This window comes from Erythrolamprus reginae, chromosome 3 (assembly GCF_031021105.1).
Source record: "Erythrolamprus reginae isolate rEryReg1 chromosome 3, rEryReg1.hap1, whole genome shotgun sequence".
Taxonomy (NCBI): domain Eukaryota; kingdom Metazoa; phylum Chordata; class Lepidosauria; order Squamata; family Dipsadidae; genus Erythrolamprus; species Erythrolamprus reginae.
In genome coordinates this window covers 118481608-118507437 of record NC_091952.1, presented here as the reverse complement: position 1 = coordinate 118507437, position 25830 = coordinate 118481608, and the positions used below count along the sequence as shown (strand labels likewise).

Genomic DNA, 25830 nt, shown 5'->3' with positions numbered 1-25830 from the left:
TTATATGATTCCTCTTCTTCTCTGTGATCTGAAGTGCAAATTAAAATGGCTTTTTCCTGCCTTTTATACTTCCCAGTCTAATCCTGCCCCAGCCTAATCTGATTGGTCTGTGTTTGAAAACAAACTGCTAATAAAATTGTCTGTAACAGCCAGTTATAAATGCCCCTTCTCCTTGAATTCAAAAAATGCAAATGCAAAAAGTAAACAGCACTACCTTCCTCTCCTTCTCTGTGATCTGAAGTGCAAATTAAAATGGCTTTTTCCTGCCTTTTATACTTCCCAGTCTAATCCTGCCCCAGCCTAATCTGCTTTCAGCACATGCTCAGTAGCTGGAATTGGCCTGAAACAAGTTGAGGAGCTGATCAGCTGTACTTTTGGCGAAGAAATAAATGTCAGTATTAACCCGGTGAATGTGGTGAGGGCCCTTTTTCAAACAGCGAAAAAAGAGAAACCACCCAAACAGGGAAAAAATTGCAATTTTTTTAACACCACCCCCCCCCCCGATGGCGGTGCCTACAGACTCGCACTGACCAAATTGGATCCATAACATCACTAGTGGGTCACTACCTGTTCGGGAGATCCGGTCCGAACCAGGAAGAACCCAACCCTGCTTGTACTGATCTGTCTTTCTTAATTTTTCTTACAGAACACCTCAAATTTCAACCTCCCAGAAACATTCTGATAGACTAAGTGGTATAATTGTATAATTAATTATTGTATAATTAATCTGTTGCAAACAATTCCTTATCTCCTCGTTACAACAATCTGATTAATTCACTTGAAGAAAAAGGAACAGCTGATGCAAACGTTCTTAAGCACCCCTAGGTTGCATCAGAAATCGGTATGGATGAAATCCTTCTCTAAGGAAGATTAATATTTCAATTGGTTCAGATTGGGCGCTCAAGCCAATATGTTTTGACATACCCATAACCATTATGATGACAGTTTGTGGCCTTAGTATGTTTTGTGGATACAGCCAGAAATTCAAGCCCAGCCACTGTAGCTTAGAACAGGCATGCCAAATAACCCTCAGGATGCTTAGATCTAGCACATCGGGACGCCCTGGAAACAATGAAGGAGCGGCCTGTGGTGCCTCTGCCAGCAAAAATGGAGCTTGAGGAGGCTGCACACATCATGCAAAGACTCCATTTTTGGCTGCATTGGCTTCTTGCAGCCCTCTGCCAGTGATAATGGAGCTTGGGGAGGCTGCACCGCCCCCCCCACCAGGGTCCATTTTCACTGGCAGAGGGCTGCAAAGGGCTGTTCTGGCTGAAAACAGCCTCGACAAATGATGTTGAGCTGCCTCCCCCCCCAGCCAGCTGCCGTCCCCCATGGCCCTCTTGAGTCAAACCCAACTCTGATGCGTCCCTCAATCCAATCGAATTTGACACCCCTGGCTTAGAATGGCCAGATGATTTTCTTTAAATTAGGAAGAACTGCAGAAAGAAATTCATGTATTCCAAACTCCTTCTAAGAAGAAAGAGGAGCCAGAGAAAGAGGAAGCATTAATTCATGCCTTTTCTGTGTTTGTGTCCATTCGAGGCATTAAACTAATTATGGATTAGGTTGTGACTCAAACCGTAGTAGAGTCTTGAAATATTCTTCTTCTTGAAATAATGCTTTTTGTCATGCTAAATGGGCTTATTGAACGTTTCCTTTGCTTTCAGAAAAGAAGGCTCAATTGTGTGTCTTTACTGCTACAAGTACTGAAGAATATTCTCATAAACAAAGAACCAATAAATACTGTCTCAACAAACTGCTTTATTTTTCTTTTCTATCTTTTAGTTACTCTGAGGGAGGTGTCTTTGTTCTTTCGTTTTAATTTGTTTTTTAGTGCTGAATACTTCACAAAGGAAGATTGGTCTGACAAATTACATATTAATGAGAAATTGTAAATGTGCCAGACTGTGGGAGGAGTATTTTTTAATTAAACTATGTGATTTTTACACTTATTATAATCTAGCTTTAGGTGTTCATTGATAAACATTGGAAACAAATTAAATGGATTTAGAGGTTGGATTTAGAGTTTGCATTCCTTGAGATCTGGACTCATGATGTCATGATAACATATCCCAACCGGTACACAGTATTGGGCTGCCCCCGGTACGCCTGGGATCGCCGATCCGTTAGTGGAAATAGCAATGCGTGTGCATCTGTGTGTCTCCGCTGCGCCCCACGCTGCTTTGCAAGAATTTACTTCCGCACACGGACAGAAACAAAAAACCTGGCAAAACTCAGTGACTTTGGGCGATTTTCAGCCTTTCTCTGCTTCTGCCCATGTGCAAAAGCAAAATCTTGTGAGGGGGGCATGCGACCCCCCCCCGCCCATGCACCCACACTGGCTTCCGGGACCGATCTGATAGCAAAAAGTAAGTGCGGCCTTTCTGTGCCCATACATCACCCTTATTTGCTGAATATATAAATGGTGATGTTTTCTCCCATGTATGTTTTGAATTGGTTTCTGTTCCATAGTAACCCTACCTTTTATTGTATTGGAAATTCTGATGGAATTGCAGATATTAGTTGTACTAACAAATATGCTGATAGGCTTGCATTTTGAATGAAGGTGAATTCTCTTCTAAGCCCTGACAGTGCCTTGAGAATAAACTGTCTCTGAAAATTAATGAGAAACCAAGAGCCACTTGAAAAGGCAAATTACCTGGTTGAAAATCTATATGCAGTGAAATATTTTATCCTACTATTCATTTGTTTATAGACATCCTAACCTAAAATTCCTATTTTTCCCTTGTGTGACTTCATTTTGATTATCCACATTGAATGGAAATATAAAATTCAAGAAACTGCTTTCATTAGCAGGTGTTTGGTAGGAAACTATTATGCTAAGCTAAAAGTTATAGTACATATAGTACAACAAAATAATTCCCCCCTTATAATGCTTAGTATCAGTAACAAAGAATATCTGATAGAATAGATTCTATAAAAGAATTATTACTCATTTAAATCCCTCTGATGTCACTAAGATTAATATAATATATTAATATTATATTAATATAACTCCCAGTGATTTTAAAGAGATATGATACGTGTTTAAAATAATTCCCATAAGAATTGCTGATCCATAAACATGCAAGAAACAATGTAATTAAGCTCAAATGTCAATACAATAGCACATACAGTCAATTGTTCTTAAAAGCAATATGCAAAACAGAAATAATATGATATTGTTTAGTAACACCATGCTAGAAACAAGCTTTGTTTTACTTGGTTTTATTGTGTGCCCCGAATGGCATGGTGTACCGTTCTTTTTCCTAAGATGACTTTTCAAATTAAAAATGATGTTCAAAATGCACTTCATGCTAGAATATATCAGCTTTTGTAATTTTAATTCATTTCTGTGTAAGCATGTGGCTCTGTAAGAACAGAATAACAGAAATGGAAATCATCCAGTCTAACCCCCTGTTCAAGCAGGAACCCTATAACATTTCAGACAAATGATTGACTGAAGCATATCTCACAAGTACACCAGGCATGAGACCTAAAGGTTTATTTTCGATGCATGAAAATTAAATAAATAAAGTGCCTCACCTATTTGCTGGAAATGTAAAAAAGAAATTGGCACATATTTTCGTGCGTGGTGGACATGCCCAAAATCAAAGATCTATTGGAATAAGGTAGAAAATTGGTTAAAGGAAATTACAAAGCAAGAAATCAAGAAGACCCCAGAATTTTTTTTATTAGGTATTACTGATGTTAAATATAAAAAAGAAATATACTACTTAATAATTCATATATTAGTAGCAGCAAGAATAGCATTTGCACAAAAATGGAAAGAAAAAGAAACTCCAAAAGACGAAGAGGTCTTTAGAAAGATTATGGAATGTGCAGAATTAGATATGATGACGAGACGGCTGAACAATCAAGTGGAAACAGAGTTTTATAAAACTTGGGAGAAAGTATACAATTGGTGGAATGTAAAAAAGGACTATTAAAGATATTAAGATAATGTATGGAATAGTTAAAGTTACTAGGTTGAATATATTTTATAATGATATTTAATGGATAAGTTTAGCTTTATTACTTGATTATAATTATCTTAGTTATAATTATATAATGAAATTGTTTGAATGTCTAGATTTATGCATTATTGTAGTATACCAAGAGATATTTTACTAACAAATTTTACTTTCCTGTATTGATCTAAACTACAATTAGTCCTTCCTTTTTGTATTAGGAAGACGTCTATGCTTAGTGGAGCAATGGTAGCTCCTTTATATGTTAAATGTTGTTTGTCTTGTTTTGTGTTATATTTTAAAAAATCAATAAAAATATTATATAAAAAAAGAAAATTAAATAAATTTTATATTGGGGTGGGGTAGAAATTAACTAAAATTTATATCAGGTGATATTTAGAATCCTGATGTAATAAGAGGGGCAATTGGGAGAGAAGAAAATGAAGGAGGTTAAGCCTTCACTCATTGTGCTTATACAGAACTGAGGCTAGAGACATGTCAATATGTAATGGTCTGTGGGAATGAGCTTGGGAGACAGGGAAAGAGCCATAACTAGGGGGATAATCAGATAAGAGAAAATTTAGCCTGCATAAGAAATGTGTCTATGGCAATCATCTCAAAAGGGAACCTCCTTAGTTTCTTGGCCTATAAAAACCATTTGGCAAAAATGCATTTTCAGACTTGCAAGATACTGTTAACATAACCTTCATCTAAAACACCATTTAGGAGCCTACCACCCTCATTCTGTCTGTAGAAAGTAGGGAAGAGTGTCATCTTGTCTTAGATTCTTCCTTTTCTATAGCATAACAGAGCAGATAGGACTCCTTTTGTTACGACTCTAGTCTCTTAATTTTAGATAGAGTCATAGTTGTTGGATGGAGCTGAGCATTTGTTACTGGCCAGATGCCCTTCTTGATACCACACGGAGTTCACAGCAGGTAATTTTTTTTTGCGCCCTAGAGAGAAACTTCTGCTGCTACCTAGAATTGAACTGTCAAACTTTCAAGTGGGAGGCAAGCGTCTTCACCACTGGGCCACCATGCCACTCACATAGCAGAGGAGATAGGACTGTGCTAGGACACTAATTTCCATATCAGAATGAAACTACTGATTTCAGAAGAAAGAGCCATGCGTGAATGAAGATGAATGAATTAAATGAGAATGGAAGATAATGGGGGGGGGGGGGGAAGAGAAAGAAGAAATAATATCTCCTGCAGGATTTCACTCAATGTCTTTTTTCTAGACAAGGATATACTGTATCTGAATTCAGGTATAATACATGTACAACGAAATAAGGCTCAAGATAAAAGGACACAATTTTGAACAATTCATAAAATAATCAAAAGACTTTAATCTATACCTGATTCTACTGTTTTCTAAATGGTTATATTCTTTCTGATTCTCCAATCCCTTTCAGTGTTTCTCAACCTAGGGGTTGGGACCCCTTTGGAGGTTGAACGACCGTTTCATAGCAGTCGTCTAAGACCATGGGAAAAGACAAGTTTCCAATGGAGTTAGAAATTAAAGCTTCTATTCTGGCGCCTTGAACATATTTTTACAATCCAATCAATCGAGCGTTTACAGTAGGGGTGTCCCTCTGACCTTCCTGCCAATCAGCTTAAAGCTCTGTTGGGAGTATTGGCGCTAGACCAACAGTATGTTTGGGGGTCACTATAACATGAGGAACTGTATTAAGGGATTGCAGCATTACAAAGGTTGAGAACCACTGCGTCTAGATAAACTAATGCACACCTTTAAAGAAAGAATCCTGGTCCAAAATGACAGCTCAAAGTTTTCTAGATATTGCTGGTTTCTGCCCAATCTTTAGACTGGCAGGCCCAGTTTAAAATAACCTTTAACTTCTTTTGTAACTAAAGCTTTGGGGAGAGAACTGCTATTCTACAATTACTTTATTGCTATACTACAATTACTTTATTTCTAAAGCAGCTTATTTAAATGAATGACTTGTATATAGAAATGTAAAATGCTATATTTGCAATTTGCAATGAGGGCCAAGTTCATCGTCTATAGTTTCCTAAGAATGGCCATTTGTTATGGCCATTTAAAAAATGTTACATAATAACCTGACATAATTTACAACCTATCAAATTATAATTATCCTATCAGTTACACATTATAAAGTACAGGCTTCTTAATAAGCTCTTGACTTTGCTTTTTGCCTGGGCCTTACACAAAAGAGGGAGAAAAGTTGAAAATCACAGTGAACATTATATAGTTGACCATAATTACCTTAGTAGGTTAAAATTGTATGTAGACTGTTGTATAAATGCTGCATAAATTACACCGTGACTGCTACAATACTCGGTCACTGAATTTTTTTAGAACAAAAAGTCAAATGACTCAAGCATGGCTTGAAGCAGTGGTGAAATCCTACCGATTTGCCCCGGTTTGGGCATACCAGTTCGGGTGTACCAATAGAGGCGGCCGCCAATGGTTTGGAGGACCAGTGGTGGCAGTAGCATGAGGTTCTGTCCACTCTCCCTGACATCACCATTTCCTTGGTTTTTACACTCTGCGCATGCGCAAAACTCACATCTCTGAACCGGGAGGAAAAATAAGTAGATTTCACCACTGGCTTAAAGCTTTATACATGGCTACCCTTAGCAGAGCTACTTTTGTGAGAATCTAGAAAAGCAGCTCTCCTGATTTTAAGATGGTACTTAGGAATCGAATTGTATAAATAAAACTTTGTGCTATATGTTCTGCATATATCAATAGGCTGATTGGCTAATGAGAAGTATAAATGAAATAGGTTTGTTTGTTTGTTTCTTTGTTTAGATCTTTATTTAATACATTGGCCAGATGCACAAGTTCCTGGAAAAAGCAGTCGAGAAGTCAGAGCAGAAACTTGGCAGGCCATGGAAGAATTGTATGAGAAAGGTAAGATGACTTCTGTAATGCATTTTAGCTTTCCACATGAAATATTCAAATAGGTTTTATTCTATTGCTGTATTCTTAATTTATCTAAATTCTGCTGTTCATCCTAAATCTTGGGAATATCACTGAATAAGTACTTGACTTGCAGATTTCTTTTGGGAGCTCATTGTTCTTATAAAACATCTGAATTGAAATTGTGGGAAAGTCTGCACATTTTTCTTTTGGGTGAACACTAATGGCACAGAAATGAAGTGCATACAATGGAAACCTCTTTCTACTATTAGCTGTCTCTCCTCCCACCCTTAATTCCTTTAAAAGGGCAGAAGCTTAGTTTCTTCCATCATGCAACAATTTTGACATCAGTATCTGTCAGATTATAGGAGATCAATCACAGCCCGCGTGAGCTGCAATTAATCAAATCAGGAGGCGACGGATAAAGTTACAGAAACGGTCTTCAAAACGAAGTTACTTTTATTAATAAAAACAATAAATCAGCTATGCCTGTTCCCAGGCTTTTGCTATATGTCTACATTGCGTGAGAGTTAAAAGAAAGAAAGAGATTTTCCTTCTTCTTCACCGAGAAGAGAGGAAGTGATGTTGACTATCTAGACAGGATTTACATCATAATGGGTGGAGCTAAATTAACATACACACAGTTAACTATTTAATTACTGAATGTCTCTGACTGTCTCTGGGGCTGGCAATACACAGTGTGACAGTATCAGTGTTCAGAATTGAGCACTTTTATATTAGATATAAAAACAAAGTTCAATGATTTATTTTCAACTACTTACCCACCAGTCCCAAAATTCTGGTTTCAGTTCTGGTATGTCAATCTTTAAGACTCTCTAAATCAATGAGTGCATTTAAGCCCAATTTTTTTTTAGCTTCAGTGTAACCTGTTCTCACATCTTCTGCGACTGGCTATAGATATCATTAATCTTTTTTGTCAATAAAGGTACAGCATGCTTTAGCATTCTTGTGCTGCCCGTGGTCAAGTATTGTGAGACAAAGGAGGACAACCACAATAATTATTTTCTCATCTTTGCTCAAGTAACTTAAGTGGGCATGGTGCATAAAATCCAGGTCAGCTGTTTGGTATCAATAATTATTTTCTTATCTTTGCATATGCCCTTTGAAACAAAGGGCATATGCAAAGATAAGAAAATAATTATTGATACCAAACAGCTGACCTGGATTTTATGCACCATGCCCACTTAAGTTACTCCTGATTTTGTAGTCTCTTGAATATATTGAGTTCTAGTATTATTAAAGGGAAATTCTGATAAGCCCTAAAGAGGATTTGTGATGATGGATGGAGATTTTATTTATGTAGCAATTTCATATTAGTGGTTTTTAAGATGGGCATTACGGAGAAGTGAAATTGAAGATTATTCTATTAATGGTGTTTTACGGTATCTTTTTTGGGTGAGAATTGAATTTCTTTCCTCAAATCCTTGCTCATATTAAGTCACAAGTGGTTCTGATAATAATTCATTGTTATTCCCTCAAAATGAGAAATATCTAAATAGTTAAATAGTGTCATGCCTGCCACAATGTAAATATCTAAAGACAATCCTTGGTTCCATTGGTTGAGAAAGGTATAGTTTTATTAGAAGTCAAGTCTATTGCAGTAATGCAAAGCCAGAACTGAGAATCATGTGCCCAAACCCCATAAGTTTAATTCTTCCCTTCCTTAGCTGTTTCTCATTGTCCACCCTGTGTATCCAATCAGATGTTTTCATAACGGTCGGTCCAAGTATAATTTGGTATTCAGGTTCCTCCTTCTTCCAGTTGGGTGACCTTGAGGCAGTGTCTTGAAGAGATATGGCACTTACTTTCATTTCCTCAAGCATTCACCTCCCTTTATTCTCCCCCCCTCCCAAGTTCATGGCAGCTTGTCATTGCAGAGCAATGAAGCACAAGCTAGCATAAGATGACAGCCGACAAATAGGTTACACCAAGCCATCTTATAAAAAGCTGTATTTATGAACCGAAATGAGAAACATGATGAGTCACAAGAATACAATAAGAAAAGGATTCTCAAACTTCATGATGGCATCATTCTTTTCAAGCTTTAGATGGAATTGAATTTACGGTTCTTGTCATCTTGAGATCACAAATTCAGGAATCTACTCTACGTCATACAATTTAACTAAACTATTGAAACTGCAGAGGCTTTCGAATGTTAACATAGAAACATAGAAGTCTGACGGCAGAAAAAGACCTCATGGTCCATCTAGTCTGCCCTTATACTATTTTCTGTATTAAATATTTTCTATATGAATAACTCTTTTTTAAAATATTTTCTATATGAATAACTCCTTTTAAAAATATTTTCTATATGAATAACTCTTTTTCAGAAGGATGGTTAATTCTTGATTATAAAAAGATTGCAAGGTTGATTTCTGGTTATTGAACTGAGGACAGGGAGGCATTACTTTATATCCTTGTTAAGCAAGACCAATGAAAATATTGTAAGAGTCTTCAAGCAATTTCTCCCCCCCCTTATATAACATTTTTCTCATCTTATTAATATTGCTGAAGTGATAAACCAGTAAATAAAACAATATTAAAGGCTTTATAAGATAAAATCCCCTATCTCTAAGGGAGACGGGTCATTCAAAAATAAATAAATAGGAAATCAAATAAAAGGGATAATTCCTAAACTGATTGATTACATACTTCTGCTTAGGAAATTAATTGGGATAATACACTCTTGTGCCCAAGAGACCTCTATGTCCATATTAACATTTGAGAGAAGGTTTCATCTATAAACTATAACTATGCATATCAGTGTCACTTGAACAGGAATCAATAGAAGTTAGATTCTTTTATTTGCATAAGCCCCGGCATTTGTAATGTGGTTGGACAAATAAGCCAGAATATTATACTTTTCCTTGTCTTTGGGAAAGTCAACAGTTCAGTAAGAGCTGTGGCTTTGTATTTATATGCAAAGTTCAATCTATGTCAGATTCACTTTGAGCTTTCCTTTCTCCTTTGTCTAGGAAAAAATGTTAGATTTTGGTTTTGCTGTTTTTTGTCCAAAAATTAATGGTTAGTTTTCATGAATCGGCTAGATAATGTCCCTGCCTCTGTTGTTCCTTTCTCCCATTTTCTGATATGTATTAATTCCACCAGACAATCCATCTATACTAGGTTGAATACTTTATGAGGAATTAAAATTGGATGTTGGAGGGTACCTTAATTTATCAATATAATTCAGAGCTTTTTACTTCTTATGGAACCATCTACCGTTGCATGCCGTTTGCTATTTCCCCCCTTCTTACATTATTCAAATTAATGACATGTAAATCTCATGTGAGTTAAAATAGCCTCTGTGTTTTCTGGTCTCATCTGCTCAACCAATCATCATTTTTCTGTCGTCTACGAAGCAGAATTTTAGAACCACTGGCCATGTGTTTCTGAAATGATAGGCAAATGTTAATAAATGTAAAGGTTTAAATGCAGTAGCCCGAGAGCAAAAAAAGGATTAAACAAGTCATTTGCATAATTAACCACTAAACTTTCAGTTGACATTCAGATAATACTTAATCGTACTATTTGTCTTATAGCACTGATCTGGGATTTCTTGAACTGTCTTTTAATTTACATTCTTCATTTGATTGTTCAGCCTTTGCAATCCTAACATATATCCATAAAAGGGTATTGAACATTCTCATTTATTTCTGGGTAAATATGTATTGGATTACATTAGAAGAATGAGAGCTGAAGAAGGTTTTATTTCAAATCTTTCCTGCACACAAACCTATCTAGATTGTCTTAGAAAGCTAGTGATATGTTTTACAAGGATTTTGAAAAGACCGTTGACTTGACTTAACAGTTTTTGATATTTTAAAAATAGAATTTAAACTGAATTACTTTGCATATTTGAAATATTTTTGTGTAATTACTATAATTAATTGACTATTTGCATCTGTAAATTTTGATGGGTGGTTTTGATTGCTGCATTAATTAGAACATTTTGAATCCAAAACAATTTGACTGGTAACTTTCCTGAGATTTCAGATTTTTCATTTTCTAGCAACAATCTGCCTTATCAATTAAATTGCAGCTCCCATCTCAGTCTTGTCATTTCTGTTCCTTCTCCACCCCAGTGTCTTATCATTTGCTGTTCATTTTCATAAAATGAATTATTTCATAAAATGGCCCATTTTATTTTATTTATTTTAAATACCTCAATTTTAAAAAATGAAATGTATAACCATATAGTTCATATATATCATATACTGTATAATCATATAGTTCACATACATATATAGTTCATATGCAGGATCTGCAATGGAAACTGGGCGAGAAGGAGTGGGGGGAGAAAAGGAATCAGTATAGAATCCCTATAGTGCCACTATCAGCCTAAATTCAACTCTCCTTGAATGTCCTTGACCCTTATCTAACTCTGTGCAGGGGTTGACCATTAGTTGAAAAGACTCTTAGGCATAGACAATAACAATAAATCAGTTTAATTGAGCCTTCATATGTGAACAACGTCTTTCCTGCCTTATATGACAGGGGAAGGGGGAATATTTTGCTCGTTTAGAATTTTAGACTTATTTAACACAAACATGGATATTATATACGGTGATAACTCAAGCTGAAATGTTCTAGTCCATTGTTTCAGTGTGCCTGAACTTTGCAACATCATGCTAGATATAGTCTCCTACTTGTCACCTTCCACATGAGTTTCTACCTCCAAAAATAGAATGATACCTGGCAGTTCTAAGATGCACACTTGAGGTGCCTTAGTTTGGGGAAGGCTGTTCTAGGAGATTTGTCAAGAGCTAAATTGGTTGTTTATGGCTTTTGAACTCACCACCCTCAAAGCTGAAACAAATTCATGGACTTTGTTATTTACAACATCTAAGATTGTAGGCAAGATCAAGATATGGAATTCCTCAGTTACACCTGAAGCTGGGATGAATAAATTTTCATCAGTAATCTATTTATTTACCTGCATGCTATTTAAGATTTTAGGCTCCGAATAGTTATAATTTACTATAAAATACACTACAGTGTTACATGCTAATTAGGAGTACCACAATATAAGTACACTAAAAACTACAAACCAATAATATTATAGTACCTAACAATAATTCTGGGAAATTGAACAACACCTGAATTAAGTTGTTAGAAAATCACACTTTGAAGTTCCTTTAAATATTTTAGGTTCAAGTTTCTGGAGGGCCATCACAGAGAAAATCATTTGACCTTCAAGAGGGAACCAGTTCAACAGTATAGGTGTAATGACGGAGAAACACTGTTTTTTAGTTTCAGCTTCCTTTTACTTCAATTGGGGCACTATGAGCAACTTTTCCTTTGAGGGTCTCCATGAATGGGTTAAATTTCTGGTGATCTTGTAGGTACATGGATGTCAAATCATAACGATTCCTTTAAACCGAGGTTTTATTGAATTGCTAAAACATATTTTCTCTCTCAGTTCAGACCAACTCTATAGAATAGGTATTTATTAATTAATTTATTTTGTCCAATACACAAAGAGGGTTTTAGTGGGTATATATCTATATACACATAGTAAAATACATGATGAAGGTTATAGAGGAGATACTCATAGTAAAATATATCTGAGAAATAATAGAAAAGAAGATATAGTAATAGAACATATCAATGAAAGAATAGAAGAAGAGATATAGGAATGGAAGAAAGGTATAGGAGATATAGGAGAGCAATAGGACAGGGGACGGAAGGCACTCTTGTGCACTTGTATTCACTCCTTACTGACCTCTTAGGAATCTGGATAGGTCAACCATAGATAATCTAAGGGTAAAGTGTTGGGGGTTTGGGGATGACACTATGGAGTCCGGTAATGAGTTCCACGCTTCGACAACTTGGTTACTGAAGTCATATTTTTTACAGTCAAGTTTGGAGTGGTTAATATTAAGTTTAAATCTGTTGTGTGCTCTTGTGTTGTTGTGGTTGAAGCTGAAGTAGTCGCCGACAGGCAGGACGTTGCAGTATATGATCTTGTGGGCAATACTTAGATCTTGTTTAAGGCATCTTAGTTCTAGGTTTTCTAGGCCCAGGATTGAAAGTCTAGTCTCGTAGGGTATTCTATTTCAAGTGGAGGGGTGAAGGGCTCTTCTGGTGAAGTATCTTTGGACATTTTCAAGGGTGTTAATGTCTGAGATGCGATATGGGTTCCAAACAGATGAGCTGTATTCGAGGATGGGTCTGTATTCGAGGTAGTAACTTGGTGGCCTGGGTCACTGGAACCAACAGTGATTCAGGCCAGCCATGCCTCCTAGCTGGTTCTATTGGTGGCACCATAAGTGCCACCATCTTGTTTTTTGCTTCTGCACATGCACAGAAATCTTTTTTTTGGTACTTCACATGCATGGTGCACCACGCACACACACCTGCTTGACACGTCCCTGAGCGATCCGGCAGTAACACAATCTGCAACCCACCATGATCAGAATGTATTATCTTGGTAATAGTAACTTTATGCGCATTAAATCTTGTCCTGAGGATTACCTTGCTTGCTAGTCTCTCCTTGCTTCCTAGTTAGGATAATAACTGGTCTCCTATTTTGTCATTTTAAAGTTGGAACTACTCCCAGATCGAAGTAACTTTGAAAAATATCTTAGTATAGACTACATGTTGAAGTGGAGCATAAAGAAAGGGGGTGAGATTTGTGTATGTCTTTTGCACTCTTGCAAATTCCCCAACAGGTGTTTATGAAAGGGACATTAGACATGTCAAACCTTCACAGCTTGTTATCAGTTTATTGTGATAAGCTGAACAGTCTTGTTCATTCTTGTTATGTGCTTCTCTTCCTGATGCAAATGGGCAGTACTTTATCAGCATTGGGAGTAAGCCACTGCTTATCCAAAAGCTCTAACTGGTCCCATGGCTTGTCCTTTGGAGCATGATATGTCATCTTAATTTTTGACCCCATCTCTTCAGCTCAGGCATATTTAGGGCAAACAAGCAGCAGTGGCAGCTCTTGGAGAAATTTTCTACTGTTCACTTTTGCAAATGTGAGATTTGAGGCAAATAAGGAAAGGCTTGACAAATCCAGTTTCATTTAGAGAAAGAGCCCATTGGCAAGTTTTAGAAGACAATGGATATAGAAAGTACATTTGTGCCATCTTTCATTCAAAATATGTTAGGCATACTTTATTTTCCTCAATGCAGGGGTCTGCAATCTTAAACACTCAAAGAGCCATTTGGACCCAAATCCCACAGAAAAGAAAATATTGGGAGCCACAAAGTTTGGATGGCTGTGGACAATTCGACATCACTCGCTCCCACCCAGCCACATGACCCTTCAGCCATGCCTACCCAGGTTTTGTGGCTCCTGGTGGTTTTTTTTCCTGTGAGAAACAGGTATCTCTTTCTCTCTCTCCCTCTGTCTTTCATCTCTCTTCCTCCCTCCCTTCCTCTTTCTTTCTCTTTGTTTCTGTCTGTCTCTCTGTCTTTCTCTATCTCTCTGTCTCTCGTGTGAGTGTGTGTGTTCCCTCTTGAACCATTTCCAAAAATAGGCGAGCATTGATATTCTATTTTTATTATGTTTACGATGTATATGATGGGGGATGAAAGAGCGTGATTTATCTGGGAACCTGAAATGACTCTTGATTTAAATCATATGGTAAAAAACATATGATTTAAATCAAGAGTCATTTCAGGTTCCCAGATAAATCATGCTCTTTCATCCCCCCACCCCCTGCTATAGCTCTCTGTTGGCTGGCTCCACCCCTCACACTCCCCTCCCGGTCACTCCTTGCCTGGCCTGAGAAGATAAGGGCAACAGTAGGTGATGGAGACTCCCTCCATATTCCAGAGCAAGGGTGAAATCTCATCTCTTGGGACTGCTTCTTTCAGCCTTTGGGTGCTATATGCACCTCAATGGCTTATGGAGATGCGCAATGTGCTCTCAGCCCTGAGACACTGGCCTGGCCCAGCTGCAGCCAATGCTCTGCATTGTAATGGGCTCCAGTAGAAAGAGGGGACACTGTGAAGCATAGTAGATTTAACTCTTCTGTGCAAGGCACTGCAAGAGCAGCGGGCAGGCTATTGAGGTGGCAACAGCAGTGGCATTGGCTGCAGCAGGGCCAGGTCAGTGTTTCAGGGCGGAGAGCAAATTGTGCATCTCCCCGAGCGATCAAGATGTGTGCAGCACAAACAAGGGCTGGAAGAAGCCCCCATGAGATATGAAACAAGTACAAGGGTACTTCATTCCCACTCTGGAATATGGAGCAAGTCTCCATCCCCTGCTGTCACTGTCCTGGAGGGGTCTGCAATATGGTAAATGATTTAGCTTTACTAGATAAATGGTCAAAGCAATGGAAACTGCAGTTTAATGTTTCCAAATGTAAAATAATGCACTTGGGGAAAAGGAATCTTCAATCTGAGTATTGCATTGGCAGTTCTGTGTTAGCAAAAACTTCAGAAGAGAAGGATTTAGGGGTAGTGATTTCTGACAGTCTCAAAATGGGTGAGCAGTGTGGTCGGGCAGTAGGAAAAGCAAGTAGGATGCTTGGCTGCATAACTAGAGGTATAACAAGCAGGAAGAGGGAGATTGTGATCCCCTTATATAGAGCGCCGGTGAGACCACATTTGGAATACTGTGTTCAGTTCTGGAGACCTCACCTACAAAAAGATATTGACAAAATTGAATGGGTCCAAAGACGGGCTACAAGAATGGTGGAAGGTCTTAAGCATAAAACGTATCAGGAAAGACTTAATGAACTCAATCTGTATAGTCTGGAGGACAGAAGGAAAAGGGAGGACATAATTGAAACATTTAAATATGTTAAAGGGTTAAATAAGGTTCAGGAGGGAAGTGTTTTTAATAGGAAAGTGAACACAAGAACAAGGGGACACAATCTGAAGTTAGTTGGGGGAAAGATCAAAAGCAACGTGAGAAAATATTATTTCACTGAAAGAGTAGTAGATCCTTGGAACAAACTTCCAGCAGACATGGTTGGTAAATCCACAGTAACTGAATTTAAACATGCCTGGGATAAACATATATCCATTGTAAGATAAAATACAGGAAATAGTATAAGGGCAGACTAGATGGACCATGAGGTCTTTTTCTGCCGTCAGTCTTCTATGTTTCTATGTTTCTATGTTACCTTCTCAGGCCAGGTGAGAAGTGACTGGGAGGGAAGGGCGAAGAGTGGGGCCTGCCAATAGAAGGAAGCCACAGCAGGGGGGCAAAAAAGCTGTATGTGGCTCCAGAGCTGCAGGTTGCCGACACCCTCTCTAGTGGCACAATTGGATTTCATTTCCTCTAACTGTGAGTTTATGGCATTTCCCCATACATTTGAAATAACAAGTGCATACTTCTATAATCTAGGGGTGTCAAATTCGCATCTCGGTGGCGTCATCACATGATGTATTGTGACTTTTTTCCCCTTTGCTAAACCGGGCATGAGCGTGATGCATCTGGCCCGTGAGCCGTGAGTTTGACAGCCCTGATCTAGATCATCAATTTATCTCATATCATAAGTTTATGAACATACTATTTAAGTATATATATGAACATACTACTTATGTAATCTGAAGTTAGTTGGTTAGATTACTTATGTAATCTGAAGTTAATCTGAAGTTAGTTGGGGGAAAGATCAAAAGCAACGTGAGAAAATATTATTTTACTGAAAGAGTAGTAGATCCTTGGTACAAACTTCCAGCAGACATGGTTGGTAAATCCACAGTAACTGAATTTAAACATGCCTGGGATAAACATATATCCATTGTAAGATAAAATACAGGAAATAGTATAAGGGCAGACTAGATGGACCATGAGGTCTTTTTCTGCCGTCAGTCTTCTATGTTTCTATGTATATACAGTGATACCTTGTCTTACAAACTTAATTGGTTCTGGGATTAGGTTCTTAAGATGAGAAGCTTGTAAGATGAAACAATGTTTCCCATAGGAATCAATGGAAAAGCAAATTTATTTATTATTTAGATTTGTATGCCGCCCCTTTCCGCAGACTCGGGGCGGCATAATGTGTGCAAGCCCAAAACGCACCCCTTTTGCCAGCCGAAGCGCCCGTTTTTGCGCTGCTGGGATTCCACTGAGGCCCCCCTTCATGGGAAACCCCACCTTTGAACTTCTGTGTTTTTGCTATGCTGCAGGGGAATCCCAGCATGGGAATCCTAGCATCGCAAAAACAAGCGCTTCGCTGGCAACGGAAATCGCAGCATTGCAAAAACACTGAAGTCCTTGAAACCCCACCTCTGGACCTGTGTTTTTGCAATGCTGCGATTTCACTGAGGCTCCCCTTGCTGGGAAACCCCACCTCCGGACTTCCATTGCAGCATCATAAATACACGGAACACGGAAGTCCGGAGGTGGGGTTTCCCATGGAGGGGAGCCTCAGGGGAATCCCAGCAGCGCAAAAACAGGTGCTTCGCTGGCAACGGGAGTCTGGAGGTGGGGCATCCCAGCCGCGGCGGTGGCTTTGTAAGGTGAAAATAGTTTGTAAGAAGAGGCAAAAAAATCTTAAACCCCAGGTTTGTATCTCGAAAAATTTGTATGACGAGGCGTTTGTAAGATGAGTTATCACTGTACTTAGAAAATAAAAAAACTAACCTGCATCAATTTGATATCCTCCAGATAGTCTGTAAATCCTATAATTCTTTCCATTATATGCAATTGGTTATGTTAACTGGAGCCGAGGGAGCTTTAGCTCCATGTCCCTGAAGGTTATCAAACTGGAGGAGACTTCATAAACGTACGTGTCTTTGCATTTAATTACTTTTTTACATCTACCCTTCATTAAGAAGAGGAGAATGTTTCTCAAGTTCTCCTACTGTGGCTCATTATAAGCAACAAAATAATGTTTTAAATTTATTTGTAAAAGGAGATATGAAAGTCATTATTGTGGAATGGAATCATTCTGTGAGATTGGTGGCCTGTAAGTTTGGAAAATATATATTTAAAAAAATGTAACAGGGTTGCTATTGTTGGGGGTGAAATGAAGGGATACAGTACTGTATTCCCCCCCCAATCTAAGGGGTCTTGAGTTTTTTGGGAAACAATGGCATATAAATCAATAATGGCCTGCAGACTGGAATCACCGATTAGTTAGTAAAACCCAAATCCCGCAAAAGGATGCTCGCATATTTCAGCAATTTTCGGGCTTTTCTTGCTTCTGCGAATGCACAGAAGCAAAGAAATTAGTGTAAATTGCCGAAATCCCATGCATGCTAGCATCCTCATGCGAGATTTCATTTCTGCACACATGTGCAGAAGCTGAATCTCGCATCAGGGGTGCACACCTGCACCAGACGCCCACGCCCAGTGAAGGGCTACCAAAAATTTTACTACCACACTGTGGGTGTGGCTTATTTTATGGGTGTGGCTTGATGGTCATGGGACTGGGTAGGAGTGGCTTACACTAGGTTTCAAGCATTATTCATTTCATTTTCTAGAGTAGAGGTCCCCAAACTTGGCAACTTTAAGACTTGTGAATTTCAACTCCCAGAATTCTCTAGCCAGCTATGAAGACCTCTGTTCTAGAGAATACTATAGCCATTCGGAAAGGAGGGGGAGGCAGAAACCCAGATCCCATAGAATTAATCCCAGAATTTACCTCCTTATACTTTTCCTAGACACTGTTGTTTTTTACAGAATCACCAACTTAGAGGTTTTTAAATGCTTTCTGGAAGAATGCAGAGGCTTCCCAAAGAGGACGCCCTGCATATCTCCGGAATCGCCTTCTGCCGCACGAATCCCAGCGACCAGTTAAGTCCCACAGAGTTGGCCTTCTCCGGGTCCCGTCGACAAAACAATGTCGATTGGCGGGACCCAGGGGAAAAGCCTTCTCTGTGGCGGCCCCGGCCCTCTGGAACCAGCTCCCCACAGAGATTAGAATTGCCCCCACCCTCCTCGCCTTTCGTAAGCTCCTTAAAACCCACCTCTGTCGTCAGGCATGGGGGAACTGAGATATCCTTTCCCCCTAGGCCTATACAATTTATACATGGTATGTTTGTGTGTGTGCTTGTTTGGTTTTTAATAAGGGTTTTTAAAGTTATTTTAAATATTAGATTTGTTATATGCTGTTTTTATTATTGTTGCTAGCTGCCTCGAGTCTATGGAGAGGGGCGGCATACAAATCTAATAAATAAATAAATAAATAAACATATTTTGGTGCAAATTAGGTACTCTGGGATGGAGCTCCATTTTTGCTACCCCACTGCGTTGCCCCCCATCCGGGCAGTAGCAGACCCCTGCCCACGCCCACCCGCCACCAGTGGTTTACCAGTAGCGCCAGCGGCGTGCGGCTCCTCAGTGATATAAATCAACAAATGAACTAAATGTAAAGGAATTTAGAGCTGACTTTTTGATGATAGGGAAGGATTGTGCAAGATGTTAAGGTGGGAAGTATTGGATGAGTATTAACAGGAGGGACTTTTAGAAATGTTAATACAGTCCTAAGAAAGAAAGAGGGGAGCATGGAAAAGAATCTCATAATAACTCCATCTTAATTTTGTTTAGCAGACGATGGGAGGGAAAGAAACTTGGACAGGTTTTCCAGGGTCATTTTTATTCCTGGAATCCTTGCTGGGCCTGTGTCTTGACTTGGCCTACCTCAAAGGACTGACATAAATCATAATAAAATATATTTAACGGAAATGGGAAAATTCCATAAAACGAAGTTATAACTCAAGCCATAAAACGCTAATGTGAAAGTGGATGTTTTGTAGATGCCTCTGTCCAATTCAATCTGTTTATAAATGCCTTTTTTCCTCTCGAGGAAATTAAGAAGATGATCTTTGATAGCCTCTTAAGTTTTGAGATATGTAATATAAACAGTATTTTGTATCTAGGGAATATAATAGCAGGAGGGGAATAGAGTGCATAGTGACATTTGCCCTCCCTCAGCTCTGCAGTTCCTACGAGCTTTACACTGTTGTGTGCTACTGATATTTGTGCCTTCCTGTTCCCCTTTCTTTAGAGTTATGACTCTAATGTCTCCTTAAAGGGCTTAAGATTGGCTTATTTGCTTCAACATCTGGTCACAAGGAGATGTTGCTATCAATGGATTGTGTGAAAGAATGACATCCAAAATATTGAAAGAGTAGCACCTATGCATTTAGCTTCCAAATATAGTATATTCGCTCAACTTCAAACAGTTGTTAAACGGAGCAGATGTTAAGCAAAGCATACCCATATTCCTAGTGATTACCGTTAACAAGCAGGAAGAGGGAGATTGTGATCCCCTTATATAGAGCGCTGGTGAGACCACATTTGGAATACTGTATTCAGTTCTGGAGACCTCACCTACAAAAAGATATTGACAAAATTGAACGGGTCCAAAGACGGGCTACAAGAATGGTGGAAGGTTTTAAGCATAAAATGTATCAGGAAAGACTTAATGAACTCAATCTGTATAGTCTGGAGGACAGAAGGGAAGGGGGGACAGGATCGAAACATTTAAATATGTTAAAGGATTAAATAAGGTTCAGGAGGGAAGTGTTTTTAATAGGAAAGTGAACACAAGAACAAGGGGGCACAATCTGAGGTTAGTTGGGGAAAGATTAAGAAAGATTAAGTTTCAGTTTGTTTCCTCCCAACCAATTCCTGTTTTCTTCCATTTACTTCATCTCTGCATACAGTAGACCAGTGATGGCAAACTATTTTTTCCCTGGGTGCCAAAAGCAAGCATGTGGGCTATCGTACGTGTGCGAGTGTACACACCCATAATTCAATGCACCTTGCCCCCCTGCGCATGTGTGTGTGACCCTCCACCAGAGGTGGGTTCCTACTGGTGCAGTCCGCTCCGGTAATGGCCTGCCAATGATGCAATTTTGATACAACGGTTCCAGTGCTGTCTTTGCTGGGCCATGTGCGCCACCATCTTTTTCCCCTAAATTTCAGATCTCTGCGCATGTACGGAAGGAAAATCGCCCTCTGCGCCTGTGCGGAAGCAAAATTGCACAAGGGGATTAGCGCATGCGTGAAACATCAGAATGCACACCATTAGGAGGAGATAAGAGGACCCTGCCCCCCACACATGAGCACATGACCCCATCTCACCCCCATTTCCCAATTTCTGGTGGGCCTGATAGGACCGTCTTTTCCCCCTCCCCAGGCTCTTTCTTGAAGCCTGGCGAGGCCAAAAATGGTCTCCCCCATCTTCTGGAGGTTAGAAATCGCCTCCCAGAGCCTCCACATGAGCTGAAAATCAGCTGGCAGGTATGCAGATGCACGCCGGAGCTGAGCTAGGTTAATGGCAGATATGGCTCCATGTGTCATCTGTGGCACACATGCCATAGGTTCACCATCACTGCAATAGACTATAAGAGTACATAGTTTCCAGAGGACTTGGATGGTACCATAGTACATGTTCAAATCTCCATCATTTCTGTCTGTATACTTGTTGGCTATCTGTCTATTATTCAGATTGCTTCTGTTGGGGAAAAATCCAATGAAACATAGAAACAGAAACATATAAGATTGACAGCAGAAAAAGACCTCATGGTCCATCTAGTCTGCCCTTATACTATTTCCTGCATTTTATCTTAGGATGGATATATGTTTATCCCAGGCATGTTTGATCTGGGAACTGAAAGTGCATTTCTTGAGTAAGATATTTTGTTTTTTACTCTTCCTGTAATAAGTCAGGCATACAATGTACTTTTTGAGCTTTTAAAATTATAAATATAATGATATGATTCAGAAAAAAACCTTTGTAAAGTATTTTTGATGTCTGAAAATGGTACAATTAATGTTCAAGGTTTAAAATTCTTGATACACACCCATAGCAATGTTTAGGAAAGATAAGGCTTGCTATTGTCTCAAACAAAGCTTTGCTAAAAGACCATTTATTTATGAAACTTAGTGTTAAAAAGATCAGCATGTCCCTCTTACTTTGTCCCTTTCCTTTTTGATCTTTAAATGGAATTTGTTTGAAGACCATTTCTTTTTGATATTACTTATCAGCTTTTGGTGTTCAGCTCAACTGTCACCTGCATAATACAGACTTGGAACGGAATGAGGTCAAGTGTTTGCTTGAGTTCCGATGATAGAAAAGGGATGCCATTATAGCAGCATGACTTTTCTTATTTGGCAAGGGACCATCATGAAAGCTAGAGAGACCTCGTGATTTACAGGTCTCCTTCTCTTCCAGAAGACCACCAGTATTACTTTATTTAAGAACTCCCAAAATGTGTCTTAAATTGGCCTTTCTGACAGATGTATCAGGTTATGCTTATTTAGAGATGATGAGAAATATAGCCCCAACACATTTGCAGAAACCAGCTTATGGTCCTTCCAATTGATATTTTTCTGATCTTCTGATCATCTTTTTCTGGCAAAGTTGATTTGGCTAGAAGCTTGGATGGTAGGAATATATTTCTTTTTGCACATAAGCAAATATGTTTATGTCTGATTTATAACATTTTTTTTAAAAAAAAATTCTACTTTTGTATACTTGTTGATAATAAATGTTGTCATATATTTCTATATCCATAAAATATTTCATACTGATTTGTTTTGTCTTCTGAATACAGTATTGCTCCTTCCCACAACATTGTTTAGGATCTGATAGAAAACAACACCTGTGAAAATATGTTCTTTCAAGAAGCTAATTTTATTGTAGGCTGATTTGTGCTATTTACACAGAAAACTATCCTGAAGGGAAAAAGTTGTCTTGGTTTTTTCCTCCTCTTGTGAATGACGTTTTTATCTTGAAGAACAGATAGTAACCATATTTTAGGTAAATGCCACCTAACATACCTCTATGAAAGTTCAATCTTATCCGTGCAAAAGTCAAATCTTGAAGATTGGACTGAGCATCATCATGTTAGTGGCTGGATTATTACCTCTTGTCTCCCCTCTTCATATGGCCGTTTTGGGGAAACTTCCAATGAAGCGAGCTCATTCACAGAATTCCAAGCCATTTTGTAGGTCAGTTCTGATAAAGTGTAGATTGTTTTGAAATGAAAGAGAACAAATTTAGAATCCGAGACCAAGCTACAAGGAATGAATTGGAATCACTTTATAATATGTAAACAGATATTTTGCTCTTGAGTTAAAATGGTATATATAAGGAACACCCCCAATTTGGTGGTGGGGTGTGAATGCTTGTCTAGTAGTGGGCACCAATCACAGAGCACTTGTATGTTGTATGTGTGTTCATATTTTATAAAATCAATTAAAAAAACAAAAAAGAGCAAATTTGACGAAGTGGTCAAGGCAGCAGAATAGAAACAGGAAGTCTGGGAGTTCTAGTTCTATCTTAGGCGCAAAGCCAGCTTGGGTGGCCAGGGGCTGATCACACCCTATTAACCTAGGAAAAAGAAAGCACTTCCAAAAAACTGCAGATTTTTAGAAGACTGGCTTGTAGGCACTATTTACTTGTAGGCACTATTTACAATGAGCTGTGGTGGCGCAGCAGGTAGAGTGCTGTACTGCAGGCCACTGAAGCTGACTATAGATCTGAAAGTTAGCGGTTCAAATCTCATCACCGGCTCAAGGTTAACTCAGCCTTCCATCCTTCCGAGGTGGGTAAAATGAGGACCCAGATTGTGGGGTCAAAAGCCTAGCTCTGTTAAAAATGCTATTGCTAACACGTTGTAAGCCGCCCGGAGTCTAAGGAGAAGGGTGGCATAAAAATCGAATAAATAAAATAAATAAATGTTTGCAATGAAATTTAGGATAAAGAACTAGTACCGTGATGCCGAACATATGGCACACAGGCCACAGGTGGTACACAGAGCCATATGCACTGGCACGTGAGCTGTTGCCCTAGCTCAGCTCCAGCGCATATGTGTGTGTCAGACCGCTGATTTTCAGCTCGTGTGGAGGGTCTGGGAGGGCGTTTTCGGCCCTCCCCAGGTTTCAGTGAAGTTTCTGGAGGCTGGGGAGGGCCTACTGGGGGAGCAGGAAGGAGGGTTGTGTAGGCATGTGAAGGGGCGGGCCAGTGTGGGGGTTGCGCACACATGTGGGGGCATTGAATTATGGGTGTGGGATGCATATGCGTGCTTTCGGCACTTGAGGTAAGAAAGGTTCACCATCACTGAGCTAGTATATAACCTGTGGCATTAACGTATGTGTAAAATTAACACATCTGGATATTAGTACATATTGAGAGAAATAAGTGGGTAAATAAATTGTTTGAAATAAACATAATCCAGTTTTCTTTAACTGTCAAAAAATATTAAAATGTCCTTGTTTGCCTGTTAATTAGGTGCTGTATTATTTAAACTGTCTCTGAAATTGATTCTCTCAATTCTGGATTATTGCTGTGTAACATTTGCTTGTTAGAAATATGAGTCCGTTGGAAGGATAGTGCTATGATAGAAAGATTTGTTAGATTAGTAGAGTAAACAAGGTGGTCATTGATATTGGCATGTCATGGCTGGAAGAGAACAACTGGTTTTGATGCACTGTATACTTATTAAAATTACTGCCTCTGCCTACTGACTCAGCAGAGATAATCGTAATCTTCTTAGTGTATTATTATTATATGTATACAGTATAACAAGCACCTGCATTTATACAGTCTATTGTTCCTTGCTGTTATTGTAAATTGTGTAATTCTTTGAGGCAACATCAATTAATGGAAAAAATATCACTGAGTTGCTAACCCACAGCTTTCTATGCTGCAATAGAACACTAGCTGATCTACACTGCTTTTGGAAAATTAATTTATTTGAGCAGTCTATATAGGCTTACTCTTTGCAATGCTGTTGCCTCTTTTTAAAAAAACAACAACAACCACCGATTTAATCTTTGGGAGTCTGTCCTGTACTAACAGATAAAATTAAGCAAATTACAATGCTTCAGGTTATAAACCTAGCTAACGGACACAAATTGAAATATGGTTATTAGTTTTAAGTGACATTTATCAGGGAGGTCTAGTTAATATGCTAATTTCAGGTTTGCTGCTAAGAAGCAGGTCTCTACTTGGGCTCTGCTCAGGTGTCTGAACGATCCTCTGCTAAACAAATAATTCCCTCAACTCTGTCAAACTATTTACTAAGTCTGCACTACTGTTAATCTTCTCATCATTCCCATCACCCATCTCCTCCCACAAATGGCTGTATGAATTTTGTTGCTTGTATCCTTACAATTTATATTGACTAGTCCCTAATATGATTTGATTGCTTATTTGCACCCGGATTATCATTAAGTGTTGTACCTTATGATTCTTGATGAACGTGTCTTTTCTTTTATGTACACTGAGAGCATATGCACCGACAAATTCCTTGTGTGTCCAATCACACTTGGCCAATAAAAATTCTATTCTGTTTCCGTTCCGTTCCATTTTACTCCACTCCACTCCTTTCCATTCCATTCTATTCTATTCCTCATCTAAAAATGCTTCCAAAGACTCTAGAGGGGGAATTTCACTGGTGGAAACATGGAAAATGTAAACATGGGCGATACTATTACAATAACCTTTAATCATAAAATTGCGCCCCATTCAAAATTGCTTGAGTTTTTGCTAGAGCTGAAAATAATTAGGCATTGAATTTCAGAGTGAACTAGGACAAACTAAGTACAATGATGCACTCAGAACTTAGGAAAATTCACACAGACACCCCCCCCCCAAATGCTTATCTATAAAACACTAAAAGTAAACACTGGTGGGGAGGCAATCCTTCTGGGCCTGGTGGGGAAGAAACAGCCTGAACCTCCTGGGCTGTGACAGTTTTATATTGCCCTGCAGCACCCACCCACCCCAACTCACCCACAGTCTCTGCTGGACCTTCTCTGCCCCATATGTGCTCCCCCTCCCATTCTCCTTATATGGAACTCTGTCTGCTTAATAACCTGTGAATTGTTTAACAACTTCATTCATTCATTCATTCATTCATTCATTCATTCATTCATTCATTCATTCATTCATTCATTCATTCATTCATTCATTCGACTTCTATGCCACCCAATCCCGAAGGACTCAGGGTGGCTTACAAAATGATATAATACAAATACAAAAAGGTACAGAACAATAAGAAG

The 25830-nt window shown here is 38.8% G+C and overlaps 1 protein-coding gene across 2 annotated transcripts in view; it reads left to right on the top strand.

Moving 5' to 3' along the window:
• Positions 1-25830, top strand: part of LOC139164392 (uncharacterized oxidoreductase ZK1290.5-like) — a 114197-nt gene that overhangs the window by 36799 nt on the left and 51568 nt on the right. For both annotated transcript variants that reach the window (XM_070746453.1, XM_070746451.1), the window contains exon 3: positions 6771-6872. In XM_070746453.1, coding sequence (XP_070602554.1) covers positions 6771-6872 — 102 coding nt within the window. The remainder of the gene's footprint in view (positions 1-6770; positions 6873-25830) is intronic.